The 11,473-nt window shown below is 45.1% G+C and overlaps 1 protein-coding gene across 1 annotated transcript in view; it reads left to right on the top strand.

The window, feature by feature from the left end:
- The first annotated feature begins 469 nt into the window (after nt 1-469).
- The window catches only part of MAPK12 (mitogen-activated protein kinase 12), a 35,000-nt gene continuing 23,996 nt past the window's right edge, over nt 470-11,473 (top strand). Inside the window, exons 1-3 of the mRNA XM_072337702.1 lie at nt 470-661; nt 1,128-1,257; nt 8,787-8,845. Of these exons, the coding sequence (XP_072193803.1) occupies nt 546-661; nt 1,128-1,257; nt 8,787-8,845 (305 nt within the window). The 5' untranslated portion in view covers nt 470-545. The remainder of the gene's footprint in view (nt 662-1,127; nt 1,258-8,786; nt 8,846-11,473) is intronic.

Below are 11,473 nucleotides of genomic sequence, written 5' to 3'. Positions count from 1 at the left end.
TGAGGCCGAGCGGCCACGGCCGCAGTGCGCTCAGGTCTCCGGGCCTCTCGCCCCGTCGTGTCAACGCCGTGACGGAGCTGCCCTCGCCGTCCGCACGGGCAGCGGCACGGCTTCGGCCACGCAGCTGCGGGGAGAAGGGAGGAAAGCAGTCCAAGTGCTGGAGGCGCTGAGCCGCTGGAAGCGCTAACGCGGCGCACGCCGCACAGGCGGTCAGAGGGAAAGCGCCCGCAGCAGCACTGCCACGCACCGCTCGTCCCGTGCCCAGCACCTGCCGGGACAGCGCCTTTCCACGCGGACGGCACGCCGGGCGGCAGCGCGTTTCTCCCCGCACTCAGGAGGGGGCAGGGCGCCGGGACAGGCGGTGACCCCTGCGGAGCGCGACGCTGCCGGGGGAGCGGGGCAGGGAGCGGGGCATGGGCGGGCGAGAGGGAGGGAGGGAGGCGCGGAGGGAGCGCGGCCAAGCCCGGCCCCTCGGCTCGCTCGGCCCGGCGCTCGGCGCTCCCCCCCGGGCTCTTTGTTGGAGGTGGCGGCAGGGGCCGCGCGCTATGTCCTCCCCCAAGATCGGCTTCTACCGGCAGGAGATCACCAAAACCCTCTGGGAAGTGCGGGACCGCTACCGGGACCTGCAGCCCGTGGGCTCCGGCGCCTACGGAACCGTCTGGTGAGCGGGAAGGGGCCGGGCTGCGGCTGCCCCGGCGGGGAGGGCGCACCCCGGGGCTGGGGGCGGCCGAGATGGCGGCTCGGCGGGGTGCAGCCCGGGGTCGGCGGGGCGCGGCGATTTCTCTTTCTTCTCAGCCAACTTTTTTCCGGCCGCCGGGTCCGAGCCGGGCTGCGCTGCCGGGCCCGGGGGGGACTGAGGAGGGCCGGCCCCACCCGCACCTGGGCGGCCTCATCCCGCGGAGAGCCGGGCGGGGAAGCGGGGGTCCGCCCGTGCGGTGTTGGGAACGCACTGCGAGTCGCGCGTGTCCCCATCCCGGGCTCCATCGTGGAGCGGCACGCTTGGGTTGGGTTCTTTTATCTCTGCCGGGCGCACCGCTGGCAGGACAGGGCAGGGCAGGGCAAGGAGGGCAGAGCACGGCGGTGCCGCTCCGTCCGCACTCACCCGGCGCTGTTCTGCTCCCCTGAAGCTCCGCTGTCGATGGAAGAAGCGGCTCCAAAGTGGCCATTAAGAAGCTGTACCGCCCCTTTCAGTCCCAGATCCTTGCCAAGAGAGCCTACCGAGAGCTGCGCCTCCTGAAGCACATGAAGCACGAAAACGTGAGTTCAGTCCTCACTGATCTTACGTGTACTGTAAAAGAAAGGAAACTGGGCAGAGCTGAGCAAGCTGTCTTGCAGCCGTCTAGTGTTCAGGGCTCTTTAACACGACCTGCCATTCTGATCTTCGTCTGCCTGTCCTTGATCTGCAAACATCAGCTCACACAAATGGGAGTCTCCTATGAGAAGCACCGTCTTGCTGTCCTGTAGGAAAGGCCGGGTGGGAAGGTTTAGAACTGCGATGGAATTTGTGCTTCAGGCCAGTGAGAGTGATGGAGTGCCCAGAAATTCCGTGTTCATCATTACGTCTCTGTGAGATACAGGAGGATGGGTCTGTGCTGTGCATCCCACATGGCAGCATCTGAAAAGTGAAACAGGTTTTCAGAACCTGTTGAAGGTGGGCATGTTATGCATGCGTACCTGTTGGAGACCAATTTGGGCCACAGGAGGAAAAATCTGGTCTAGGTGCAAAGGAAAACTTTTACCACAAATTATGGTATTTGCTCATTAAAGAACATGACAAAGTGAATGATCATGCAAAGGAATGTGCAGACACTGGGGAGGCAGACACTGATCCCTCACCCATCCAGTATGAGGCTGAAGGGACCATACGGCCCTTCACGAGGATTTCCATCCATGATTCCGTTCTGATAGCATTCATTTCACCCACTGTGAATCAGGACTGGCAGCAAAGCCTTTCAGGATTTCTAGCCCCCATGCTGACCTCCAGATACTCTTTAAACATTCCTCCTATCCCAAATTAGACCAGAGTGGCAGTAGCACTCCTCATCAGGATCTTCAGGCCTCTCCCAAATCTTTGATCTGCTGCAGTTCTGTCAAAGAGCCTTTCTTTGCATATTGCTGCCAAAGGGTGGATTTACAAAAATGTGTAGCATTTCAGTCTTCTTGTCCTCCTACCCGTTTACATCAGCAGTCCCCAGCACGTTGTTCATACTCCAAGTGATTAGTTCTCTAAACGAATCCATTGCGGTTTACTTCTGCATAATAGCAAGCATCTATCCTTCTGGCTGTACTATAAATCCAACCTCTATTAAAATGAATTAAATTGAAGTAATTGTTTCAAAGGCCTCAGTGAAATAGCGGTGCCGCTCCTATCTCCTCCTTGGCTGTTGGTAATCGAAGTGTGTGTGGTGGTGTGTAATAGCTAGTCTGCAGTACTGTCACTGAGGATTAGAAGCATTGTTGTGACACTGCTTCAATCTGCCATTGCACTAATCGTCATCTTGCTATTTCTTTCTTGTTGCCGCCTACAACACTTTCTACTTCATATAAAACTGTTTCAAGGTTGTGTTTTTATGGTAGTTAAAATTACAGCCCATTCACTCCTCGACATCTAATCTACTTCTCTTTTGAGGTGACTTCTGTAACCCTCCATTAAGAGCACAGGAGATATCACAAACCTGTGTTACAGTTCTTCATTGTGTCCTGCTTAAGTGAAGAAAACTGAAGAAAACTTCTGCTTGATACCCTGGATTACCTCTGTTATTGATCCTTTGAAGAGTATGCCCTTCCACTTAGTGTGGAAGGGTTGTAGGATGTCCTGTTACCCTACAGGATGAACAGAAATAGGGGAGTCATCCCATTTAATTTTACTGAAGTTGTATTTTACCTTGTAGGAGAACTAACTCCCAGGTCAGTTTGCTCATCTATTCAGGCATTCTCAGGAATAGGCAATTGTGGCTGCAGAGATGACCATCTCTACATTTTATATGCCAAATCTTAGTGGTCCCTAATAGCTTTCTAGTAGCATGTTACTGAAATGTAGTGAGGAGTGTTTCTGTGTAAGCCATGTGAGTTTGTAGCATAGAACTTCTCTTCATCCCTTAGAAAACAAACCAATGAGGGAAGTGCTGTTGAGGACCATGGGGTAGAAGCCATATATAAGGAGAGTAAGACCTGTCTCTAATGGCACTCAGGTCTGTCTTTTGATGGGTGTTATCGTTTGAGAGGATCTGGGATGTTTCGCAAGCAGGAATGGATGTTTCTGCTTCTATTGCCTGAGAATGAATTTAACCCAGATATTAGATATTGCCTTGGATATTGCCAGAAAGTTCACTGCCAGCAAGATAAGCTGCTGGATCACTTTGTAGCTGTATAAACAGATAGCCTGGCAGAAAAGAGGGAATGGTGTGAAATGAGAAATCAAACCAGCTAAGGCAGGATGAACAGCATGCTGTGTTTTTTGCTTTTCTTCATTTATTCATTCTGTCTTGATGTATTCCTCCCACTACAGATCTTGGTTGTTTCTTTGGCACCTACTGCATCATGTAGAAGACCAGGCTGTTTACCTTTAGGAAGTTTTTGTGGGTAGTGCCGCTTTTGTTCCCTGCCTCTTTACATTTTGAGTTCATTTAAAGTGAGGACCTTTAAAATTATCTATCATGGCTTTGATTTAAAACCAGAAATAGAATGAAAACATTGCCTGTGTGCCAGCATACGTTTGTATTGATATATAAACATAAGCACACATGGTAATTCTGACTCAGTTGTACCAGTTTGAATTCTGAATGTTCTTTTGGCATAAGGTTTTTGACAGATGCCCATTAAACATCTCTTTGAGTCAGTTAATATTCTACAGATGTCTTCCTGGAAACCCTGTAAGAGTCAGCTGCAGTATTTGTTTAAAGGTACTCTGTATTACTCTCTCAGTCATCTCTCTGTAAGAACGGTACTCTGGTGAATTCCAGCATCTGAAGAGCAATGTATGTTTTGCATTAGGAGAGCCATTTAGTGTTGTTACCCCTTTTGGAAGGAACTCAGGTATCCAGCAGACACCAAATCAGCTCTCGCTTTACAGTTACGCTTCTGAAGATGGTGATGCAGGCCTTCCATTCCAGGTTAGCTGATACTTAATTACCTTAAATTCTTCATTATGAAAAAAAAAAGTGAGGTCTTTTGGTATTAGCCGGGGGGGCAAATGTCTTTTCAGAGAAAATATTGGGGAAGTATGTTCCTACCTGAGGAGAATCTTCAGACTGTGGCTCATCCAGCCTGACATGAGCATTAGAAGAGAAAGAATACAATGTCTATCCAAGAAGGGAGTTACAGGAGAGCCGTGCCTTTACAGATGAGTGGTGCCAGCGTGAATGCTCATTGTATTAGATTTCCTGCAGGAAGCCCTACAGGACTGCATCAGCTGAAAATTCACATCCTTTAAGGAGTTAAGTGCCATAAAGTGCAAATTGTCAAGCCTGTCTGGAAGTGGCAAATCTGCTTATAGATTGCAAGTGAGGCATGGCTGTATGATTTACTGCTGTCAAAATGTTGTAGGGGAGTAACATTCATGGCACTTTTTCTGCGTGCTGAAAGCTACAAACAGCAGGGCAGCTAACACGATACTGAGTATTAAAAGATGTGGCTCCAGGAGCCGGTGAATCAACATGGTGATACCAGTTGGTTCATGTTGGGCTTATTTTTACAAGCCTACCTAATAGGTGCTTTATCCAGGCTGAATGTCAGCCATCACCTGTTTCTTCACACCCAGCCTTAGACAATAATAAAGCAGACTGATGTGCTTAGTCAAGTAAAACACGGTGAGGACAGCACTGAAACCCAGATCTTTTTGTTTTAAGATTTTTGCCTGCTCCAGGGTTTAAGTCCACAGCGTTTGAGTCTGTCAGGTGTTGCGTACAGGAGGAGCGTGCCTCCTGAGGCATGGCTGATGCCCATGCTGCTGCTGCACTGGTGTGCTTCATCGTGCCACTTAGCTTCTGAAGAAGTTACCTGTGCTTTTATTCACAGGGAGCACAGACTCCTTCAGCCCTCAGGACTGTGAGTCTGGTCAGAAAAGCTTGTTATTCTCTGCCTTTCTCCTTTGATTCTTTGTTCTTTTGCAACGTCAGATTTTATGTCACCGTGTCAGGATGCTACGCTGATGTTGTCAGCGTGATGCAGAAAACAAAAAGAGAAGGGAGCTCATTGTCCCTCAGCAGACATCTCTCCTTGGGGTGCAGCAGAGGTAACACTGGGTGGAAGGGAGGTGACTGCAGGGTGAGCCTTGCATTGGGGGTTATAGTTATAAAAAGACTGAGGCTTCTTAGCATAGTTAAAAGGACGTAGAACAGCACAACAGCATGAAGTTGAAGCTAACACTGCAGAAAAGTTAATGCAGTGTGATATATAGTTCAGTATAACCCAGCAGGGCTCTCTCTTAGAAAATGTGCATGTTTGTAGCTTGAGTGCCAGAGCTGCTCAGCTTCACTGTGTGTTCATGCGTAACATCCACAGGATAAAGAAGCACTTACTGCATGAGAGACATAGCCTGCATTACTTATTGATTTATAGCAGATCGAGCCTTTTGTTCATGTACTGCTGCTTGCATCAGAAAGTCCTTTACAGAAATCCAGTGAAACAGTCCTTGGAAATACATGAATGTGCATGGGAGTACATGGATGAGGAGCTCCTCGCTGCTGTGTGCCTAAGCACCACCAAGTTTTTGCAGCTACTGTATTTATCTGGGAGAAGAAGGCATTTTAGACAGACAGGATATTCCACAGTACAGAAGAGGGACTTTCCTACACTCTGTCCAGTTCTTTTCCTTTTCCTGGAGAAGTATCTGGAGATGTAACTTCCTGGGAGGATTTATTTCAATCTGTGCTTCCTTGCTCTTAGCATGTCTGCAGAAAGCAGTGTTCTGGGTGGAAGTACTACTTTTCCAGGGAAGGAAAATCATCCCAAAGCACAGCTATTCAATAAAGATCACTGAGGAAAAGGAATTGGGCCCCTTGCTTTTATTTTTAAATTGATTAACTATTACTGTGACTTATATATTGGGTGCTAACGTGGATTTCAGGTTTTTCAGAAGGCTTGCTTTGCAGAACAAGAAAAGGAGCACTGTGAAACCCTTGGCATGTTAGAAGAGTTTTCTGTTTTAGGATTTAAAACTCCCTCCGGTGTGAGCAGTGCTGGTCTCTGTGGTATTCCTCACATCACAGGGTTTGCAACAATGCAGGCCAACAGTGAGCTTGTCTCCAGAAGTAATGATGGGGCACTGTTTAATGGAGAAGAAGTGAGATTTCGGTGTGGTTCATTGAATGATGTTTATTCTGCTATTCTCTTTATTGAAACGTGTTCTTGTGTTGACACTGAGGGCCTGATAGTATTTTATGCAGTGATGGAAGCAGTGCAGCATCCTTACCCTTTCATCTGCTCCTCTCTGTCTGTGGGGTTGTCCTCCATGGTTCACTGCTGTGTTCTGGAGTCACAGAGTTTATCTTCAGTATGTTTTGTGTTGGTGAGGCGCATAGCTTAGGTGAATGAAGGCATGGAAATACCTCCTTGGAGAGAACAAGTGGGACTTCTGAAAAAGTGCAAGGAGGGGAAGTCGCTTCAGAGGGGAAGTCGCTTCAGAGAATAACCAAATCCTCTGTTCTTATAATCAGTGTTTTATAGTAGTTACATTATTCTGAATGAGTTTCAGACGACAGTTCAACCTTGCAACATTTGGTAACACCCAGTCTAACTGTGTTCCCTTGAACGTGGAAAGGATAAAAATAGGTGCACAAAGGATTTCATCAGTGTTGGTTGGTTTTATTTAAAGCTTTAAATAAAGGAAGTCGTCTTTCCTTTCTTTCCTTTTTTTTTTCCCTTCATGTCTGCTCTCTCTGCATTGTCTTTGCTTCCACATAATTTGCTATGCTAATATCCTAATAATGTCCCAAATCCATCCTGATTGATATCCATGTGAATTGTGGAGTCATTTCAGTACTTTGATGGTAACATCAACAGCACGATACGCCATTAGTCCTGTTTTCTTTCTTGAAGTTGCTAGTTTTTCACAGTGTCAAACTGATGTGTAATACCTAAACCACACGGCTGTAGAGATTGCTCAGAATAAGGCTATAAAGATATCAGGTCTCATAGGAATAATATTCTCTTTCATTTTCTGTTTCTGTTTCTTTCTCTGCCCCACTGGTTAATACTCCACAGGCCTCGAGTACTATAGGAAAAGTGCTTTCTGTCAGAGTGTTTGGCTTCTAAAAAAGCATTTCAGACCTCAGCACAGAAGCCAGTCTGCACTGATGACATCATCAGAGCCAGACAGGCCTGCCATCAGCTGGGAGGTGACATGATAATGTGTCTTATTAATCTAATGCCATTCCTTTCCGCACAGTTGTTTCAAATACCTTTTTTCAGTGTGGCCTTCAACTCAGTACCACAATAACCCTTCGCCTGTGACGTGCTTGTCTAAATGTTGTGTTGCAGCAGGTTGCTGAGAGAGGCGTGTGCATCAATAAAGAACCAACCTGAAAAGCTGCTGTTTGAGATAGTGTGCATTCCAGCAAAGCCAGAACACCATGTTCCAGTGTCAGTGTGGCAGCCTAGACCTGGGAAATGGCACAAGTAGCCCAGTGCCCAGAGCACCAGCTGGCTGCTGGCAGAGCCTGGCTTCTGGGCCCTGCTAGGGAGCTTCCTCTGAGCAAACAGAAGTTGTTATGAATTAGCAGTGCCTGACTGCAGGACTCCAGTTTGAGGTTTGAACCACGGGTGTTCTAGGAAGCTGAAAAGAAACAACTCTAAATGCCTGTAATGTGTAGGAATTTACAGGATAGAGCAGAGTCTGAGCTGAGAATTGGCTTTAGACATTGCCAGCTACATCTTTTGAAGCATCTAGCTCTGTATATTTAATTAACTAGTCATAAATGAGCTTGAGAGAAGCACTGGAGGTAACTGTATTAAGTCTATATTCAATTGGTGTTGTTCCACTGAAAAACGTATCCTAGAATCATAGAATGGCTTAGATTGGAAGGGACCTTAAAGCCTTTCCAGTTCTAATCCCCTGCTGTGGGCTGGCTGCCCCCCACCAGCTCAGGCTGCCCAGGGCCCCATCCAACCAGGCCTTGAGCATCTCCAGGGATGGGGCACCCACAGCTCTATGGGCAGCTGTGCCAGGGCCTGACCACTGTCTGAGTGAAGAATTTCTTCCTAACATCTAAACAAAATCTCCCTCTTAGGAAAAGCTGTGGTGGGGAGATGTGTTTTGCTAGTTGGTTATTTCTCTTGATAATATACTCTTTGTGGGAAGAGTTTAGTTCTAGTTTCTTGTTCTCTCTCCCAGTTAGAGATTGCGATGTTTCTACCTAAATCGCCTCTTAAGGGAAATTAGCAGGTATTTGAAGTGTTCTTCACTGCTGTCAGTGCAGGTCCAGCTAGGTGAGGACCACTTATGACTGGCTTAGATTATAAACCAATTTACCAATTTTATGTCAAAAACAGAAGTCATTCAGGTTAGAAGGCGCTCTGTCTTCTTGTATAAAACTGTAATCCTCTGAGCTTTTTCTTTCATACATACATCTTTTTTATCATGAGTAACCCTCACAGTTTTAAAATTTAACACATAGCAAATCCTAATGTTGTTAGGCACTACTTCAGCCATCTTTATGCCTGTAGTTAATGTCTTGTTATGGCAATGATTTTGATTGCATTTCTCCACTGATTACACTTTTCAGCAATTTTTGTGTTAAGGTAATATTAACCCATGGTTTCTTTCTCGCCCTTCTCCTTGTCTTCAGGTCATTGGAATATTGGATGTGTTCACACCAGATGTCACACTGGAGAAATTTAACGGCTTGTAAGTTTTGAGTTCTTTTTTTTAGGAGCTGGGGACTGTTTCTTGTATAGAAAAAGAGTCATTTGTGTTTCCTAATAATGGAGAACTCCAAACCTGTTGCTTCCTGACTTTTCTGAATTCCATCTTAGAATAGCTGGTACGTTCAGCTTTGAAATTGGTAGGTTTTCAGATTGTTGTTAGAGCTAGTAACCTGTTCTATAAGGTGTGTGCTTCTTGCAGCCCTCAGTAAATACATTCTGATGGGTTCCCTAACCCATCTTTAATGTCCCGTTTCTTACACTAAAGCTTAGACTGATCAGATAATGGAACCGTTCTTAACCCAAGCAAGTAGTCTGAAAGTAATGCTTCCATTCTAATTCTAAGATTAATTCAAAACTGCTGTTACTATTTCATTTTTTGTGAACATCTGAACTCTGCTCTGTTACATTCCCTGTAAGGTTTCCCAGTGCTTTCTGCAATTCTTTATCTCCAGATGAAGGTGTTGTACGTTTCCCCTTGACTACTAACCTCACAGGCCAACATGATCCAAGCAATACATAATATAAATTATTTTCTGGCACCAGGCGTTTACATCTCTCTGATGTCTCCCTTTTGGCAGCATCTCAGATGCCAGATATTTAGTGCTGCAGATATTAGAAGTCTGTTTTACTTGTGGATCCTCCTGCAATTCTTGTGAATTAGAGTCCCTGCAGAAATAGTGGTCAGAAGCCCTCTTGGGCTTAATGTAGTTAATGTGTTATTTCTATAGAACTGCATTGGATTTCCTCTAATGTATCTATATTTAAAAAGCAACCCCGTGCATTTGTATGTTGACAAAAAAAAAAGTTATCTGACAAGAAAATGTGAGAAATGAAGTACAAAAAACATGGACTGTGTGTTAAAATAGATCATTTAAAACACCACGGAGCCAAAAAGGATGTTGTCCAAAAGGTTGGATTAGATACGTGAGGCTTCCCTTGGCTGACAAGCTGTGAGATGTTACCTCTTGCCTATTGTGTAAAGATCAAATTCAAGTTGATTTGTGGCCAAAAACAGCTGAAGAGAGGCAAGTGGTTTCACCACCAGCCAATCCCTGTGGCTGGTGTCATCCAAGACTTTGGGTTTCTTAAGTAACTTCTGGCCCTCCCGTTTAAAGCAAAACATGCTCCTGCTCTATCTGATGCTCAGCTTTCCTGCTGCTCTATTCCACAAGTCAATGTAATGAAGCCAAAATCACACACTGTGTGAAGAAACAGTGTCATTTCCCTACTTGCACTGCTTTTCTGTCAGAGCTGATGGAAATAGTGTACAAAATCAGAGATACGTGAGTCTTTACCAATTGAAATCCCACTGCGTACAGCTGTTTTTCATCTTCTTTGAACACACTTCTTGCATTGTCTGTTGTATCATAAAAAAGGTAGCTAGAACAGATTGCTGCCTTCTAAAAATGTTAGGGTTTTAACTTGGACTTGCAAGGAAATTAAATGTGGTAGGCATTCCATTTCCATTGGAGTGAATTGGTAATCAAGTGTCTAACCTCATTGTAAACACATTTCTAAAATAAAAACAAGTTTGACAAGTTTTAGATAGGAGATGAAGTGTTCAAGTGAGCCTATAATGTTTGATCCTGTTGGTCCAATGTGTTACTCTTCAATTCTTGCTACCATTTGGATTTTCAAACTCAGAAGTGGATTTTCTGTTTCTTAAATCTTGTTTCCCCATTTTGTTTCCTTGGTTTGACTGAGAGATTTGATGTCATCAAACTGTAAATTGAGCATAATGCACATGTAAAAGTGGTCATAGAGTGCTTGAAGGCTATATGTTGTTTTTAATGTTGTCTGCGTACATAAATCATTATCCATCCAGAGGCCTAGGATCTGTACAGATGAGGGCAGGCTAGTGAAATCTTAATGAATCTTGAAGGTCACTGCCATCAGTAAAAGACACATCCATGTTTCTTTCTCTGTTTTGTTGGGTTTTGTTGTTTTGGTTTTTTTTGTTGTTGTTGTTTTCTGTAAAACTAATGTCATTTTCTGGTTCATTTCAAATATTTATGACCTCTGGGAAAATGCATCTAATAAATCTGATTCAGGGGAGTACTTAATATGCTTTTAACATTCAAGACCATCAACAAAGCAGAAGTCAGACTCAGTTTTCTAGGTTACTGGGTCTGTTGTTGAGAAGCATCTAGAGTGAGACTTGGTGAGAGAGAAGAAATTTCATTCTCATCTTAGTAGTTGCTACGTCCTTACATGATTACAGAATTGAACTGCGCATTTTTTCTGCCCAAAGGAGAACAAATTGGTCTGTGAATGTTGAGCTTGGAAGCCGGTATGAGTTACTAAAGATGAAGGAGGTTACGATCCTAGATAAAAGTTAATTTGTTACATCTGACCTTGTCTATTTGATTCTAGGCAGTTTGATTGCTGCTAGCTCGCATACCCTATGATAATGATGGTGAGATAAATACCACTGTGAGTGAATGTCCCAGTTTCCTGTTCTAATATCTTTGAAATATCAGATGGCTGTTGAGTGGCTACCTTTTGTCTAGTTCAGCATCTGTACTTTTCTGCTAGCTTCCAACTTCTATAATCACTGTCAGGGTTATGTGATACCTCTTCATGACAACAGATGGAAACACAGAGGGGC

Source organism: Excalfactoria chinensis, chromosome 1, assembly GCF_039878825.1.
Source record: "Excalfactoria chinensis isolate bCotChi1 chromosome 1, bCotChi1.hap2, whole genome shotgun sequence".
NCBI lineage: Eukaryota > Metazoa > Chordata > Aves > Galliformes > Phasianidae > Excalfactoria > Excalfactoria chinensis.
Note: the sequence above shows the minus strand (reverse complement) of the source record. Positions and strands in the feature narration are given on the sequence as shown.